At 47.9% G+C, this 19,269-nt stretch overlaps 1 protein-coding gene across 4 annotated transcripts in view; it reads right to left on the bottom strand.

The window, feature by feature from the left end:
* Positions 1–19,269, bottom strand: part of LOC138491614 (nuclear body protein SP140-like) — a 3,009,150-nt gene that overhangs the window by 2,229,389 nt on the left and 760,492 nt on the right. For all 4 annotated transcript variants that reach the window (XM_069618235.1, XM_069618234.1, XM_069618232.1 and 1 more), the window contains one exon: positions 15,799–16,035. In XM_069618235.1, coding sequence (XP_069474336.1) covers positions 15,799–16,035 — 237 coding nt within the window. The remainder of the gene's footprint in view (positions 1–15,798; positions 16,036–19,269) is intronic.

Genomic DNA, 19,269 nt, shown 5'->3' with positions numbered 1-19,269 from the left:
TGTCCCTAAGAAAGACACCCAAGAGCTGAGGTCCTGCATAGATTACCGCGGCCTCAATCGGGTGACCATCTGGGACAAGTACCCCATGCCTCTCATCAAAGACATTCTGGAGGCCGTACAAGGGGCAGTGGTGTTCTCTAAATTGGAGTTGCGAAGGGCTAACCACCTTTTACGTGTCAGTGCGGGGGATGAATGGAAGACCGCTTTTCATACCCCGTACGGCCACTTCGAGTACCGGGTCATGCTATTCAGTCGGGTCAACGCCCCGTCCATTTTTCAGAGGTTCATGGACCGCTTGTTCTCAGATCTCCTATACCACAGTACAATTGTTTATCTCGATGACATTCTGGTTTTTTCCGCTTCACATCAACTCCATCAGGAACATCTCTGTCAGGTTTTACAGCGTCTCAAGGACCATCACCTTCTGGTCAACCCTGATAAGTGTGTTTTTGAGGCTACCACAGTCCCCTATCTGGGGTTCATCTTGTCCAGTGCAGGGGTACAAATAGACCCTCGGAAGGTGGCGGCCATCCTTGAATGGCCTGCCCCTCCTTCTGTCAAGGACGTTCAAAAGTTCCTTGGTCTGGCCGACTTGTATCGCAAGTTTATAGCAGGGTTTTTCCGAGGCAGTCCTGCCCATCAAGTCTTTGCTCAAGAAAACCTTGGCTCCTTTCTCTTGGACCAGGCAAGCGGATGAAGCCTTTTGTCATGATCTCTGCTTCCAAAAGGTCAGGGTTTTCCCAACTCCCTTGGAAGCAGATCCATAACCCAGGTTCCGAGTGCCAACCAGTCCCAATTGGGACCTTTTGGACCCAGTCCTGGCGCCAGTGGCACCAGGCTCATAAATATGCCCAGTCCCAGCGCTGGAAGCGCCGGGCTCATAATGCTTGGGTGGACTTACCTGCAGCAGACCATGCTGCTTACTTGCCTGCCAGTTGAGCCTCTGATCCTCTTCTGTTTGGAACTACTTTTCCTGTTGGGTGGGGCAGGAGCCACTCCCTAGATTCAGAACACTGGAACTCTTCTGGAAAGCAGGAACTCTTTTCTTACCTAGGCATGGCTGTGGAAGGAGACACCTAAGCACTACAGGAGGCTATTTAAACCACACCCGATGGATGAATCTTGCTTTGCGTTATTCTGCATCCTCTGCAGCAGAACGCTCATCGTGTCTTCTGCATCTGATCCTGGGCCTAAGGAAAAAGGCTTACCATCCTGAATCCAGTCTTCAGCAACACCTATAAAGACAAGAAAAAACAGGTTAGCATTACGGTCTTCAGTGACAGCTCTTCACTTACCTGGTCCATCGGCTGTCACCAACGCCTCGCGCTGCATTCCGGCATCTGAAAGACAAAGGCTTACCTACTCTTCGTGTGCTCCGGAGGTCTTCACACTGCATTCCGGCATCTGAAAGACAAAAGCTTACCAACTCTTTGCACGCTCCGGAGGCCTTCGGCGCTGCATCCCGCATCTGAAAGACAAAACAAGGTGCGTTTAAAGAATTGGGGAACTTTAATACTCACGTGCCATTACTCCTTTCCACATCTAACCCAGTGGGTATTCCGGCACCCTGCAGCCGCTCCGAACTTGTACCTGCAAAATAAAAAGACAGTTAGAGCGCATCGTGAAGCAGGCAACAAGCGCTTACTTACGTGCTTCCAGGCGCTTCTATTCATCACACGGGCTCCATCTTCAACTCACTTCAGCCCGTCATCCGCCATCGCCGGAACTCTGCAAAACAAGAAACATCATTACTAAAGACCTTAAAGACATTAGAATTACTTGAAACTTACCGTTCGTGCAGTAAACGACTGACAGCAGTCCTCTGAAGTCAAGAGGCCTGCTCCCCTTATCCAGTGAAGAAACTGGTTACAGCACCCTGCCCCGAGGCAGATGGAGAGCACGGCGTTCACTTACCTAAGGTGAGAGCGTTAACCTTTGGGGTTCTACAGGAGAAGAGAAAGGGAAGAAGAGAGAGACATTCAATAACCCAGTTCCTTAATCCCATATTTTCTATCTGCAGACATCTTACCCTTCGAGTCAGACAGAGGTCCAGCCCAAAGAGCCAGCCGTGTGTTACACATCACCTGTGAAGATACGGTATACGCCCAGTCAAGACCGGCGCCTCTATGGGAATCAGGTGAGCATTACAGAACGCAAAGCCTACCACAAAACTCCCGTCCAGGCGCTATGGAAACCTCGGATACCGACCAGCTAGCCCAGTTACTTGGGGAACTAAGGGCAGAAGTGCATGCAACCCGTCAGGAAACGAACGCTCTAAGAAGGGAACTGATTATTTCCAAGGAGCGAACAGATGATCTCGCTAGACAATTGCTACAGTCACAAGCCGGACAGACCCCGTTACCCACATCTGGGGGAAATCTTCCTTCTACATCCTCTATGAATCCAGTGCAGATCAACCTACCTGGGAATGTACCTCTGGCTCCGCCCGAACGATTTTCTGGTGACCCAAAGAGGTTTGCAATATTCATCAATCAGTGCCAGTTGCATTTCTTATGCCGGCCAGCAGCCTTTCAAACTGATCATGCTAAAGTAGCTTTCGTGCTTTCGTACCTTAGTGGCAATGCGGCAGACTGGTCGATCCCTCTAGTAAATCAAGATGATCCGGTCCTCCATGATTTTCAAGCTTTTCAGCTCAGTATGGAAAAACTGTTCGCAAGACATTCACAGGGGCAGGCCTTGGACAATGAGCTTCTTTCGTTGCGATAAGGTAATCAAGACCTTTTGGCTTATATTGCGTCTTTCAACAGACTGATAGTGGAAACTCAATGGCCTGAGGACAAAAGGATTACGCTGTTTTATAGAGGTCTACGTGGAGAGCTCAAAGATGTGTTAGCCCAAGTAGTGAATCCCCCACAAGATTGTTCGGACTATATAGACTTAGTCGTTCAAATAGATCACAGACTGCAGAACAGGAAGGCCGATCGTTCCAAGTTTGATGGTCGAGTATTTTCCAAACCGCCAAATCCTTCCAAAGGAGTAGACTCCGGGGAACCCATGCAAATAGGGGTTCTGAAAGGTCCTCTAACACAAAAGGAGCGGGAAAGGAGAAAACAGTTGCAATTATGCCTCTATTGCGGAAACTCAGGGCACTTTCTTCGAGACTGTCCGGTGAAACCTGCCAAGAAGGCAGTAGGAGCTGCAGTTACCAAAGTTACAAACTCTGAGCAGGGAAACGACCTCGCCCGACAAGAATAGAGGTCCTCTTGCCGAGCGTGAAAAACAGTTCCGTGACCTCGCATTTCGTGATACCTATGGTCCTCATTAGCCCTGATAATCCGGATCGATTACATGCAATTGAAGCTTACGTCGACAGTGGTGCCATCGGCAATTATGTGGATCATGAAATGGTTTTGAGGATGAATCTAACTCTTTGTGTCATTACTACGGTGGATGGTACGGAGATAGCCTCCGGGCCAGTAACGCATACCACTCAAGAGGTGACGCTAGTAAGTCAAGATGGACACCATGAGAAGATCGTGTTCGATGTGATCAAGGCCCCTCAGTTTCAGATTATTCTAGGAATACCTTGGTTAGAGAAACACAATCCTCTGATCGATTGGCGAGCAAGAACGGTCCAGTTTCCAGAATGTGTCTCTACTTGTCACCCTCCACCTGGTGTTGCACTGGCAGCAATTTCTTCAGAGACTCCCCAGTTACCTCCCGAATACCTAGAATACCAAGATGTTTTCCGGAAGGACCAGGCTAACTCTCTACCTCCTCATAGGTCTTATGACTGCCAGATAGACCTGATACCTGGATCTACTCCTCCTTGTAGTAGAATTTATGCCCTCACCGAGCCTGAGAACCTTCACCTTCGACAATACCTGGATCAATACCTGGCAAATGGGTTTATTCGTCCTTCCAAGTCCCCTGCTTCTTCAGCTTTGTTCTTCGTTCCAAAAAAGGAAGGAGACCTTAGAACTTGTATAGATTATTGCTCCCTGAACCAGATCACCGTTAAGAATAGATATCCGTTACCTTTGATCCCTGAACTCCTGGACCAAGTCAGAAAAGCATGCATATATACAAAGCTGGATCTTAGAGGAGCTTACCACTTGGTACGAGTAAAAGAGGGCGATGAATGGAAGACGGCCTTCCGCACCAAGTATGGGCTATTTGAATATCAGGTCATGCCCTTCGGACTTTGCAATGCCCCGGCCGCCTTTCAATATTTTATGAACGATGTCCTCAGAGAGCTCATAGATGTGTGTGTTTTTGTTTACATTGACGACATCCTCGTTTATTCTTCATCGGAATCTGAACATCGGAAACACGTGAAAATGGTCCTCGAAAGATTGCGTCAACACAAACTTTTCGCTAAGTTGGAAAAATGTGTTTTCAACGTGACTGAAGTTGAATTCTTGGGATTCATATTATCACCTGGCGGAGTGCGTATGGATTCAAAGAAGGTCGATGCAGTTCTGAAATGGCCATCACCATCCTCCGTAAAAGGTGTGCAAAGCATGTTAGGCTTCGCTAACTTTTACCGCAGGTTTATCCCCGAATTCTCTCGAATAGTCCAGCCCATCACTGCCTTGTTAAAGAAAAACAAACGATTTGAATGGTCTACCGAGGCGGAACAAGCTTTCCAGGATTTGAAGACTAAATTTATCTCTGCACCAATCTTAAAACACCCTCGCCCCGAACTCCCCTACATCGTGGAAACTGATGCTTCAAGCCTTGCCATGGGGGCAGTTCTATCACAAAAGGACCCGGTAACCAATCAGTTGCATCGCGTGGCATTTTGGTCCCGCAAATTCTCGCCTCCTGAAATCAATTACACGATTACTGACAAGGAACTTCTGGCTATCAAGTCTGCCTTTAAGGCTTGGCGGCATTATCTGCTGGGGGCCCGACACACCGTTACTGTGATTACGGATCACCGAAACCTGCAATATTTGAAAACCGCAAAAGCCCAATCCTCTAGACAACTCCGTTGGGCATTATTCTTTGACGAGTTTGACTTCATAATTACCTATCGACCTGGTACAAAGAACGGTAAAGCTGATGCCCTTTCTCGGATGGGAGTGGAAGAACACTTGATCAACCCTAAACCTGTACCAATCATTCCCGAACAAAGAATTCTGGGTGTAATCGCCACAGAACCATAGAGGAAGTTAAGGATAAAGCCAGGCAACATGTAACTCCAGCAGACATACAGAATTGGCATCTGCAGGGAAAGGACTTTGCAGTAAAGGACAACTTATTGTATTTCCAAGAACGATTATACCTACCCAGCACAGATTTACAGAAAAAAGTAATCTCTTGTTATCACGATTCTTTAATGGAAGGACATCCCGGTATGGCCAAGACCTCAGAAAAGATCAAGCGCTACTTCTGGTGGCCGTCTTGGAAAAAAGATATAAGAGACTTTATAATGTCCTGTGGAGTATGCGCCCAAAACAAGAGTCAAAAGGAAAGACCAGCAGGCCTCTTACGCCCTATTGACATCCCACCTCGCCCTTGGCATACGCTTTCTATGGACTTCATCACCGATCTACCTCCATGCTCCGGATACAATACGATTCTAGTAATCGTGGACTTATTCTCCAAGATGGCGCATTTCATTCCGCTCAAAGGCTTGCAAACAGCAGCAACTCTGGCCCGAGAATTTCTCGAAAACATCGTCCGACTGCACGGTTTTCCTTCGGTTCTAATTTCGGATCGAGGTAGTCAATTTATTTCTCATTTTTGGCGAAGTTGCTGTTGGTCGGCTCAAATTGATGTGAGACTATCGACCAGTCACCACCCTCAGACCGACGGACAAACCGAGAGGACCAATCAAACTCTGGAACAGTATTTACGCTGCATGCTGCAACAAACTGAAAAAACTTGGAAAGACATCCTTTGGATAGCCGAATATGCCTACAATAACTCTGTCCATTCGGGAAATGGGAAAACCCTGTTTTTTCATTTGTACGGCAGTCACCCTCGAACCTCGGAGTTGGATCCCCTCCAAGATCTTGAAACACCAGCAGTAGACTACCTGCATTCTACAATCACCCAAGCCTTTAAGGAAGCTGTTTCTCACCTTCAAAGGGCAAAAGAACAATACAAGAAAGGAGCAGATCAACATCGGAAGGAAGCCCCTCAATATCAAGTAGGGGATCAAGTCTGGTTATCCACCAAATATCTACCTCTAAAAGGGCCACGCACATTCAACCCAAGATACCTTGGTCCCTATTCCATCACTACCATAGTAAACCCGGTAGCGGTCAAGTTGGACTTGCCCCCGCACATGAAGATACATCCGGTCTTCCACGTCTCTCTATTAAAACCCGTGCAACCTCAAACCCGACTAACTAAATCTCCAAAACCTATCCTAGTTGATGGAGAACTCGAGTTTGAAGTCAAAAGCATTCTGGACTCCAAGATCTCCAAATCTAAACTATTTTACCTAATTGACTGGAACGGCTACGGCCCCCAAGAGAGATCCTGGGAACCTGCTGAATATGTCCACGCTCCTCGCCTAATCAAAAGATTTCACCGAACATTTCCTGACAAGCCAAAACCCCTGGAGAAGCCCGGTTTGGGAGGGGCCTTGAGGGGGGGTACTGTCATGATCTCTGCTTCCAAAAGGTCAGGGTTTTCCCAACTCCCTTGGAAGCAGATCCATAACCCAGGTTCCGAGTGCCAACCAGTCCCAATTGGGACCTTTTGGACCCAGTCCTGGCGCCAGTGGCACCAGGCTCATAAATATGCCCAGTCCCAGCGCTGGAAGCGCCGGGCTCATAATGCTTGGGTGGACTTACCTGCAGCAGACCATGCTGCTTACTTGCCTGCCAGTTGAGCCTCTGATCCTCTTCTGTTTGGAACTACTTTTCCTGTTGGGTGGGGCAGGAGCCACTCCCTAGATGCAGAACACTGGAACTCTTCTGGAAAGCAGGAACTCTTTTCTTACCTAGGCGTGGCTGTGGAAGGAGATACCTAAGCACTACAGGAGGCTATTTAAACCACACCCGATGGATGAATCTTGCTTTGCGTTATTCTGCATCCTCTGCAGCAGAACGCTCATCGTGTCTTCTGCATCTGATCCTGGGCCTAAGGAAAAAGGCTTACCATCCTGAATCCAGTCTTCAGCAACACCTATAAAGACAAGAAAGAACAGGTTAGCATTACGGTCTTCAGTGACAGCTCTTCACTTACCTGGTCCATCGGCTGTCACCAATGCCTCGCGCTGCATTCCAGCATCTGAAAGACAAAGGCTTACCTACTCTTCGTGCGCTCCAGAGGTCTTCACACTGCATTCCGGCATCTGAAAGACAAAAGCTTACCAACTCTTCGCACGCTCCGGAGGCCTTCGGCGCTGCATCCCACATCTGAAAGACAAAACAAGGTGCGTTTAAAGACATTGGGGAACTTTAATACTCACGTGCCATTACACCTTTCCACATCTAACCCAGTGGGTATTCCGGCACCCTGCAGCCGCTCCGAACTTGTACCTGCAAAATAAAAAGACAGTTAGAGCGCATCGTGAAGCAGGCAACAAGCGCTTACTTACGTGCTTCCAGGCGCTTCTATTCATCACACGGGCTCCATCTTCAACTCACTTCAGCCCGTCATCCGCCATCGCCGGAACCCTGCAAAACAAGAAACATCATTACTAAAGACCTTAAAGACATTAGAATTACTTGAAACTTACCGTTCGTGCAGTAAACGACGGACAGCAGTCCTCTGAAGTCAAGAGGCCTGCTCCCCTTATCCAGTGAAGAAACTGGTTACAGCACCCTGCCCCGAGGCAGATGGAGAGCACGGCGTTCACTTACCTAAGGTGAGAGCGTTAACCTTTGGGGTTCTACAGGAGAAGAGAAAGGGAAGAAGAGAGAGACATTCAATAACCCAGTTCCTTAATCCCATATTTTCTATCTGCAGACATCTTACCCTTCGAGTCAGACATACAGTGCAAAGAGGTCCAGCCCAAAGAGCCAGCCGTGTGTTACACATCACCTGTGAAGATATGGTATACGCCCAGTCAAGACCGGCGCCTCTACGGGAATCAGGTGAGCGTTACACCTTTCTCCATTTAAAGCGGCTTTTCTGTTCTGCTCCGGTTCTTCGTCAGCCCGATCAGGGAAGGCCTTTCATAGTAGAAACCGACGCCTCTGTGGCCGCCCTATGAGTCAACCTGCTACAGGAATTCGAGCGAGTAGAAAATCATGTATCGTACGTATCCAAGACACTCACGCCCAGCCAGGCCAACTATTCTGTAATTGAAAAGGAGCTGCTCGCCATGAAGACCACCTGCGAGGAGTAGCGTCACTTGCTCTAAGGTGCTGCTTACCCCTTTATTCTCAGGACTGACCATGAGAACTTAAAAGTAATTCAACAGATTAAGTGTGTCAACTCACACCAGGCCAGGTGGGCGCATTTCTTCGCCCAATACGATTTTACCACTAGGTACTTACCCGGGTCCAAGAATGTGCTGGCAGACGCTCTCTCCCGGATACCAGCCCCAGGCGTCTCACAAGAAGATCTGCCGGAACTAGTTTTCCCTTACAACAAAGTCGTCAATCAGGTCACTACCTTTCTACAAGGAGTTAAGGATGCAACCAGTCTCGCTCTAGCACCTACTTCTACCACACAGCGAGACATTGTTAGCAAACAGGATGGTTTGCTCTTTGTCAACAACCGCTTGTTTCTCCCGGACTCCAACTCCAGACGGTGTGTCTTGAAGTGGTGCCACGATAGCCCTTTGGCTGGCCATCGGGGAACGTCGAACACAACGGAACTGCTTAAGAGGCAGTTTTGGTGGCCGGGTGTGACAGCGGATGTTACTAGATACGTACGGTCCTGCCCGGTCTGCTGTTGGTCCAAGTACAACACTCAAAGACCTGTAGGGCTGTTGCAGCACAATACACCCCGTACAGGACCATGGAACATTCTCACTACAGATTGACAGTCGATACCTTCACCAAAATGCCACACTTCTCTCCCTTGCCGGGAGTTCTGACTGCAGCTGACATGGCCACGGATTTTGTCAGGGACATCTTCCGTCTACACGGACTGGCCGACAAAAATCATATCTGTCAGGGGCAGCCTGTATACATCTGGCTTCTGGAAGACCCTATGTGCCATGTTGGGCATTGAAAGAGCTTTGTCTTCGGGTTTTCAACCCCAGACTAACAGGCAGACTGAGCAGTTAAATGCCTCCCTAGAACAATACCTTCGGTGTTTCATCAACAACCAACAGAGCAACTGGGTGGCCTTACTTCCCACCGCCGAATTCTCCTATAACAATTCTAGACACAGTGCCACCAAGCTTAGTCCCTTCTACTGTTCTTATGGTTTTATCCCCGCGCTCTGTTACCTAGGGATTTGAGGTCCTCCCCAGTCCCTTCAGTGGATGCTGCACTCGCCAACCTCTCGGAGGCGCACAAGACCGCCTGTGAAAGGCTTCAGGAGACCCGATGTCGGTATTGCACCCAAAGTGACCCACACCGCCCCTCACCCATGTGGGAAAAAGGAACGAAAGTCTGGCTCTCAACCAAATACCTGCCTCATTGGTTGCGAGTTTCCAAGTTGTCTCCGCGGTATCTGGGTCCTTTCTCTATTCTGGATCGGGTTAATCCTGTGGCCTACTGCTTGCAGTTGCCCAAACACATGAGACGCATACAGCCTGTCTTCCACTCTTCCTTGCTCAAAGAGCATCATGCTGATCATTACCTTCGTCCCTGCCCAAAGAACCAGGCGTCGGGATTGTTGAAGAATACGAAGTGGCAAGATTACTGGACTCCAGGTACAAGAAGGGCCGCCTTGAGTATCTAGTCCACCGGAAGGGATATCTGCACTCTGAGGACTCCTGGGAACCAAGAACCCATCTGCATGCCCGATACTGGTCCAAAGGTTCCGTCAGTGCCACCCTGGCAAGCCGGGTGGTCCTCCCCTGAAGAGAGGGTATACTGTCACACGCCTGCCCTCCTGTCGCTTGTGGAACTCTTGGCAGCTGCTCCGCCATTAGAATGTCCCACTACGCTCCCCCGTTTCCGGGAGCGCAGGTCTAGTCTTTCTGTCTCCTGGGTTGTTTTCCTTCAAAGCCACGCCCCTCTGTTTCCGCGGTGCGTTGCAACCCTTTTGGCTTTGCTCTGGGTTTACACGCTTGTGCTTTGTTACTCTGCATTTTTGGCCTGCTATCGCTTGTTAGGGAGAATTCTCTGTTTAGGCTGAATTCCCTAACCTAGTGAGTCCCCCAGCAGCTTTGCTGGATTTTTGGGGTTTATTTTTTTCTCCTGCCAAGAGTGAGACTCTTTTACCCTCACTCTTGGACATGATTTGAGAGTGTTTCTGTGACTTGCTATGTGCTTATGGGCTAGGGGGTATTTTTTCCCCATAGGCTATCATTGGTTTTTTGAATGTGTGTTACACAGCACCCTCAGTGCAGTAACACAGGGGTGTCATAGAGACCCCCAAACATAGACTCCACACCCTGGGACTGACTACTGTCTCCCTGGGTCTGTAAAGTCACCATTGACTTTACTAGTCTTAACTTAGGAACTTAACCAGTACAAACCATCTTACTGTGGAAGTACTGGTAGGGGCAATTAGATTGCCCCTGGGTCTGTTGTCGAGGGGGTACTGTCCCGTCCCCCCTCGCCGAGTTCTGGCTGGTGGCAGTGGATACCACGGAAATATTCCACCGGAATATTTCCCAATGGGATTTCCCATTGTTTTTAATGCACCACTTTTTGGTGCAATGTTAAAGATACCGCCGGTTTATTTATTTAATATAAATTCACCGGTTGGGATTTTTCGCCGGAACTTGCCGCCGAAATGGCGTCTAGGTTAACTTCAGTAACCCTGAACCCGAGTCGAGCCTTTGTTCCACTTTTGGCGGGCTTCTGCACAGAAGCCCTCCACGGTGGTGCCATTCTGTCTGGGTACCACAGGGGGTGTGGGAGGGGGTTTAGGCACCCTGGACTGAGTTGCCTTGCCAACTCATGTCGCACTCTGGTGTGATTGGCCCAAGTGGTGAGCCACCCCGCTCACCACTTAGCATGTTTGAGTGACAGCTAGGCTGTATGAATGGGGGTTTGCTGCATAAAAGCAGGGTTTTTGGGACTGGTTCTTCAGAAGTCGCCACAGGACCTAAGAAGCCGAAGAGGGAGAAGCCGAGACGACCTGCCAAGACGACACCACAGGTGAAGCCCTACGGAACCGTCTCACCACTTTTTCCGACGACAGAGGAGATCTCCCGCCGGAGAGTCTCCTTCCCTTAACTGGTGGGGACAACCAGTTGCTGCCTTCTTTTCGCCGTCCCGAAGCATCTCGTGGCCGCCTTGCCTGTGCCAAGCACCCCGGCAACCGGGATACCACTTTTTACCTCAACCGCGAAAGGGGGGTAAACTCCTTTGTGACTGGAAAACTCCACGGCTGGCCTCATCCATGGTAGTGCAACGACCTGCAGCTTTCCTCCACGTTGAGATCACCTCTTCCCCTGGACGACGCCGCGACTTGCACCCACTACCAGGAACAACTACCACCGCTGGAGGATCCTTTCCACTTTTAAAGGTACTGTGTTCCGCCCGGCTTCCCTTGCCACCAATTGTACGGGGTAGATTTAGCCCTCGGCTCTCGACCCTGGGTAAGCCTGGGACACCCTAACTAAACTTTTTCTAAACTCAGTAAAACCTTTTCTACTCACCGGCAAAGACTTGTGACATTGTGTGATCTTGGGCATATTTTCGCCCAGCTCTCTCTAAAGCGGGCTTCAAACCAATTCTCCTTGCTCCACAGTTGACTGCCTTTGCTAACCTTATGTGAAAAGTGCTTTACCTTGCTGCTTTCATTACTTCTGTTTTTTCCCTCCCTTTTTTAATAACTTGTTGGAGTGCCATCTGACGTTAAGCGCACACCTCTATTTGGAAATAAGTGGGGTTAACTTAGACTTGTCCAACAAATGACTAGGGATGTACATATAAGTAATAGTGACTGTGTTTTGACTTACTTACCTTTTCTGTGCTAGTGTAATTTATGAGTGTGCCTTTAAAATAAATAAGTATATACTTTTACATCTAGCTCTGGTCAGTGTTTGCTTGTACTACTGTGCCTCTGTACCTATCCTGTATCCTCTATATACTGCCTAACTCTTCTTGAGGGAAGTCTGACTGCTCAGCCACAGCTACCACAGTGAATCTGTGTGGTGCAGACTGCTACCAAGTGGGTTTACTGCCAACACCTGTAATCTTAAATCTTTTGCAGTGGTCCCAGAGGGAACTGCACAGGTTTCTGCTTAACATCGCTACACCCTGCTTTCTTTCCTTCTTATCCTTTTGTTCTCGATTTCCACTATTTGTTTCAACCGCAGCAGCTCAGCACGGTCCTCATCCCGTTCCAGCTGCCGCGGTCTTTACTGCTCTGTTGTCGGTCCCGTCCCCCCTCTTTTCTACACAGTTGTTCCCTCTGTAGCCTTTCATTCGGGTCCTTCCCCCTGTTTCCTTTCTCTCATGTCTCTCCTCTTTTGGAACACTACCTCTTCCTCCGGTCCAGCGACTCTCTAGTCCTGTGCCCTCTCTCGTTGTTTTCTGTCTCCGCTCCGGCTTTCCTCCCCTCCAGCCGAGTCCAGTACTCCTATTTCCGGCCTCGCGGCCAGCTTTCTCTTCAGCCTCGGGTATGGCGGCATTACCCCTGCTTCTGACCTCGCAGCCAGTTTTCTCTTCAGCCCCTGGTGCTGGCGGCATTGCATACCTTGTCGTTTGCAAACCACTGTTGACTGGATTTTGTTTCCACAGCTGCCCTCCAGCAACGGGCTCTTCCTTGGGGTCTTCCTTCTGGACCTTCTTGCCAATTGACCTCCATCTACCACTCTGCATTGGAACTTACCTGGTGGAATTTCCATATCAGTGCTACAACCAGAGTGCCACGCAAGTCGTCCTTCACGAGAGGTTTATTTCTGCCATTTGGCTTTTTCCACTCCTTGGCACTCTCGGGAGGGGGCCCTCTGCTTGCCTCCAATGGAACGGCGGCAGAGTGGCTTCCACCCGAAGGAGGCCTTATCTCTTCAAGAAAAAAACATAAGGACCGAAAGAAGAAAGGAAAGCCGCAGTATTCATCAACAGAAGAAACAGGTGAGGAGGAGGGGGATATCGGATTCAGTGTCGACCCAGAACCTATAGTCAATCCAGTTAAGCTTGACAGTATTACACAGACCACAACAGCGTAGATAGAGAAGATCACACCACAATGTAGTAACAGATCCCCTGGATGCCATAGGGGACCGGAACCTCCGCTAAGAGTGTCTGCCCAATGAGCCAGTCCCTGTTGTGAATGCAGAGTGTCCAGTAGGAAAACATGGTAGACAATGAATCTGTCATTCTCAAGATGGCGCCAGGCTTCGCCTCAATGGGAGCCACCATTTATTAGCCATAGTCTGTGCTGCACGTAAGAGCTTTGGTGATTGTTTATGCTTCCCCGAATCCTCAATGTAGGCTTGGCCAAGCCCTCAGGCAAAGACCCACCAAAGGCAGTAAAAACCTTGTGGTGTGCTCTGGATTAAAGCACAGGGTCTTCGGGGTAATGGTCCCCAGAAGAAGTCTCAATCAAAGCTTCACCCTCGGGCGGTAGGAGGCCTGACAGGAATTTGGTGTGGAAGGCACCTTGGAGGAAGACTTGGAGAACTCAGAGATTCTCCAAGTTGACCGGTGTGAGCCGTTGGAAGGACCCGAAGTATCACTAATGGTTGTGACTTCCCCTGAGAAGAGTTGCCAGACTGGGGTAGACTGGAAAAAAATCTTGTACTTTTCCCCTATTCCCCTAGCGATTATAAGAAGCGATGCAGGTGGTCTGGTGGGACAGCTGGGAAGATCTCCTCTAAGCATCCCAGTCGTTTCTTCACAGCCAGATGGGAAAGCTGTTGCAGGCCACACATTTTCCCCAGCGAAGGTTAGGCTCAAAACAGAGAGAGTGAAAGTCCTGGGCTGAGTATTGCTTTGTGCACGACCTACAGACTGAGAAAATAATTTTACACCAGACAAAAATGTAGGAGTGAACGGAGGGTGCCCTGTAAAAGAACAATTAACAGCGGAAGAAAGGAGGAGAGCAGCTGTGAGTTGGACCACATCCGTCCAGAAAAAGGGTCTGCTGGGTGTGCCAGTGGAAGGGTGGGGGTTAGGAGTGCTGGATCATGCCCCATGCGTGCACATACCTCTGCCCCGTATTCAAATTTGGAGGAAAGGTTTCTTGTGCATGTGTGCCGGTTCTGTCACAGCGGAACAGACAACCCCATAAGTACAGAGGAAAGGGAATGGGACATAGGAGTACTCTGTTTTATGACTATTGAGGAACTGGTAATTCAACAGTATCAGGCAGTTTACATTTTGATAATGGTCCCGAGATCACTCATCAGACCTAAGGGGAATTTTGGTGTCATCAAGACTGTGAGGGTCAATGATCTGAGCAAGGAGGACAGGTAGATACAGAACAAGATAAACAAAAGGACAGCTAATTGATCTACTCCACAAATGTTGTTGGTGGATCGGAAGAGTGGGAACCCAGGTCAACTCAGTAACCATGGAAGCAAATCAGACAAGGGCTATGCCTTCCATTCCTGAGATCTTTGGTGTCAAACTCAGCTGGGAGGTAGAGTAAGATTAGTGAACATGCCTTGTCTTTAACATGAGTTAAGGGAGAAGCTTGTTTCTGATGTTCAGAATAGTTTTAGTCCCTGTCTTGCACTGTCAAATCAGTGGACTCCAGATGCTAAAACAGTTAGTAGTTTGGTTCTTACTTGTTACTTTTGTTCTCTAACATTGATATTTTTCATAGATTCAGAAGCTCTGAATATTTCCCCGTTATCAGGATGGGAAGGATGGGACTCTCTGGTACATTAAAACAATACTAATACAGTTGACACTAAAATTAGTAAAGTATCCATTTAATTTTTTATCTCCCTAACCAATGAGATGGTGAAGCTGAGGCTCTACTTCTGGAGACCGTCTCCAGATTTGCATATGTAGTTGTTTAGCAGAGATTAAATGCCTTGCCTATGTGTGGTGGCTGGGATGGACATGGGGTTATGTGCCACCACCCTCACCATGATGCTGCACCCAGAGACGGTAAATGGGGGATCCCCCTGACAACCTTACCACTTCCCAGGAATGTGGCAGAGGATTGTTATCCGAGACGCTGTTACATTGCTTTCAAGTGGGAGCAGGACCATACCTGTAGTGTTTCGCATAGTGAAGTTGTGGCAGGAGTCCAACATGGGAGCATTACGATGGAGGTACACACATCAGTTTCACAGACTCCACCGTGACACAAAAAGTGTTGGAATAGCCTAAAATAGGGTCAGTCCGAGGCACGTCATCTCCCGATTACAAACAGGTGAATTCAGTCTATGATCCCCTCCACATCAATCCTCGCACTATACAAATTATCATACACAGATTGAAACATTCTCACATGGGACAGCTCCATGGAAGGGCTTTCATTTGATAATACATGGATTAATATTTCTAACAAACATTTAGCTTTTGATGCAAAGAAATTCGATTGGATATAAATTGATATTTCTGTCACAAAGAGACATTTTTTACTACAATTTCTTATTTCTCAACATGTCCTTTAACAATAAGTGATGTTCTAACAATTTTCTACAGGCCAGATATCAAGGGCAAATACATTAACAACAAGTACAGTTGCACAGAGACTTCTAGTTAGGAAGTTCAAGAACCTGATATATTAAATAAGTATATGGCTCCGGTTATACAGTTCATTTTTGTCCTTGTTGTATTATGTTATACACTTGCTATATGGAAATGATGCAAGTACTTAAGGTAAACTTACAATTGTCTATCAACTGTTGCTTTGATGAAGATTTCATCTTTAGCTGTAGGCCTTTATTTTCAGATAGAATGCCTTTTACTTTCTTAGTATATTTTCTCTTCTTAAATGAGGGAGTTTTTTCATTTGAAGATGAGACAGTCTCTTGTGATAGGCTGGCATTAGTCTGAGGCTGGCATTCAAAGTGCACAGATCTTTTCTTGATTTCTGGTGAGATTGTGCTACTCACTGATGTAAAATCTGTGCAAGAAAAAAATGAGTTTATTAATCAATAATAGTAAATGTTGACAGATAATGAGATAGACAGGTCAGTTGATAAGGCAGAAGGCAATTTAACAGAAGAACGGCTAATAATGTAGGCAGAAGAAATTCACTTGCCCCGCAATTGCCTATATACACACAGTGTATCATTTCTTACGGCAAAGAGTCAATTATCACAGGCTAAAGGCTAGTGGCATCTGCACATTTTGAGGCCTAGGGTGACTATGATATAGCTTGCCTAGAGAGATATATTATTGCTTTCTCTCTCGTAGTAGAAAAATAGGGGATAACTAAGCACCAATTCTCAAAGTCATTGATGTCAGAGAATAAATAAATAAGGGATGAAGCAGAAGAAAACATCAAAGTAAGGTTGCGTGGGGAGTACAATGTATTTTCTAACTAAACATTTGTAAGTACTTGTAGGTATATTAAAAAGAATTGGAAGAATTGGATTAACTTTAATTAGGAAAAAAGTTACTTATATTTGTGTAGGCAAGGTAAAAACGAAGAGCAATCGATTTTACTTTAACTAATGTTTATTAGAACATATTATACACCTTGTAAAATGATTGTTCGGGCATTAGTTATATACCAAAAGTCGGTCTGTCCTTGGTGAAATAGATTATGTAAGTACATAATATCACTTCAAGGTCGAACACAGAAAATGTGCAACAGCACTTACTGTCATGGCCACTAATCTAGGGCCATTACTTTCATTCTCCAAAGGGTCCCAATGGACCCAGTCCTGGCGCCTTTGGCGCCAGGCTAATAAGAAAGTGTGCTCTGCACCCTTTGTCCCTAAGGCACATGCATCCAGGCCGGGCGTGGCCATTCAAAAGCATTGGAAGGCACGTGCAGAAGTCTGTGGGAGTGGTAAGGTGGAGCCACAAGGTGGGGCTTAAAGGGAGTGGCTGGGGCCAGGCTATTTAAGCCAGCCCCACCCACATGAAGGCGCTTCGCGTTAGTCTGCTGTGTGCAGCGTAACGCTTACCGCCGTCTGAAGATCTTTTACCTGTTTCCATCTCTGCACGCATCTCATCATGTTCTGGAACATCCTTTTCAGCGTGCACCTACCAAGTCCAGGGAGGGCTCCAACCGTGCCCCAACGTCCCCACAGAGACCAGGTGAGCATAACACTTACACAGTGGATCCCGGGAGGATAGCTCAGCGGCAGCGTGCGCGTCTTGGAAGCAAGACGACACGAAGCGACAACAGGTTCGATCCCCGGGTCCGCGCTTAGAAACCTCTGGGTGTTAAAGCGCGTTATAAATACGTAACTAAAACAAAAAAAACAAAAAAAACCACAATCACGCAACTAAGAAAAACAAACAATTCCTGTAACAGCGCATCGATGCCTGTGGGCTGTGTGAGCGCTTTATAAATGTAAATACATAAATAAAACAGTACATAAGGTGGTGGCCTAAGAGAAAGGAAGATGTAATTAATGGTTTTTTATATCTTACCATTTGTTTCTAGTAAATAAACAACTTAAAAGGGACGTGGCCAGCTGAGGATGGTGATGGATGCTGCTTCGGTATGCCCCACAGCCCAAGGGCATTCCCATGGGCCTCAACCCCCCTTAAATGTAGCCGATTTGACCCCAGAATTGCAGTAACGTGGTCGGATCCCCCTGAAGTAGCCCCTCAAATTTGATCTGATTTGGCTCCCGGACGGCAGAGATTGCGCCGTGTGACGGCGACGGCGAGTGCTCACAAGATTGCAGGCGGAAACTTCGAGAAAGCGGCCTGGATGCCCTGACTGGGAGGTACGCATCTCTCCTCCTAAAACCTAGCTGGGACCTTCTCAGGGCTAACTGCTGTGGCCCCCTGGAGCCCTCATCCTAGAACTGGCGAGCATGGAGCATTTCCCAGCAGCAGCAGCCCAGCGTAGCACTGAACACAGCGCGGAGCGTGCCCACAGGAGGCATCGCACCCTTATCGGGTCCACCATTGACGGCCGTAGCGGACTCCAGGTCCTCAGAAAAGCGGTGTCAGAGGCTCTCTTCTGTTTGGTCCTACTGGACACACAGCGGCCTAACAAGGCGGACTGTCCCCCTCTTTCCTCCATCTGCGGTGGGCACCCATGTCCAAGCTGCCCGCAGCAAGAATAGATGCCAGACCGCTAATGCGGCATATCAGAGACCATTAAGGAAGATCATGCAGCAAGGGCATCAATTGGGGGGTGCAGGTGAAAATGCTGGTCCCCAGTTGGAGTGGGGAAGCGGAACAGTTACCATTGAGTAGGAGGAGGCATAACTGATCTCACGCACTGACCAGCAGGGCATTATTGATCCTGGCACAATATCCTGCAAGTTATTACTGATCTTACATACTGTCCAGCAAGGCATTATTGATCCTGGCACAAAACCTCAAGGGGCATTACTGATCCTTACGCACTGTCTAGTAGTGGCATTTTATTAGTCACTGGTGGATTTAGGTCTCCATCAGTCTGTATAGCAGCCGACTCATGTGCAGGGTGGGATTTTGGGCCTTATCTTCTCATCTGACTCTAGTATCCGTATCTCGCCAGTAAGGAAAGTGCTGTGGTCGGATCACTGCCCTGTACCATTTTCTCATGCAAGGACCGGTAGCACTAGCTAAATCGTTGTCAGTGGCCACTCTGAGATGCAATTGGCGCCCAGTGGATCATAAGCTGATGCTGTCTATGATTAGTGACAGGTGTAGGAACACCTGATGGTTAACTTGTCCTTTCTTTCACAGATATTAACCTACGTGGCTGACCAGGTTGACCCACTAAAACTTACTCAGTTTCGTAGACTTCTGCCAGAACCCTGATTTACAGATGAACTCAAAGCAGCATGCTTGGAACTCAGGCAGGCGGAGCATACGTGGAGTTGTGTTTATGGCCCCATGGAGAAGAGTTTCTTCTGGCAGTTTACCAGAGATTATCATCTGGGTATCCGGGCTGCCAAACAGAGCTTCTTCACTCGTAGGGTAGAGCAGGCTTTGAATCAGCCTAAAGAGCTCTTTTCGGTGGTTAAGTTGCTCTCCTTTACCACTCGTCTATCATCTGGAGTTTGATCTACTCAAACTTTCTGTAACTCACTTTATGGCATTGTTATTACTAAAGTTGCTGACATACAGAAGAATATCCACTCAGTGGTCAGAGCACTACTAATATATCTCCTGCACAGGAAGTGGGTATCGCCTCTCACTCTTGGTCCTAGTTTCCTGAGTTTTCTACAGAGGAGGT

This window comes from Ambystoma mexicanum, chromosome 10, assembly GCF_040938575.1.
Source record: "Ambystoma mexicanum isolate Mex_15411 chromosome 10, UKY_AmexF1_1, whole genome shotgun sequence".
Classification (NCBI taxonomy): domain Eukaryota; kingdom Metazoa; phylum Chordata; class Amphibia; order Caudata; family Ambystomatidae; genus Ambystoma; species Ambystoma mexicanum.
Note: the sequence above shows the minus strand (reverse complement) of the source record. Positions and strands in the feature narration are given on the sequence as shown.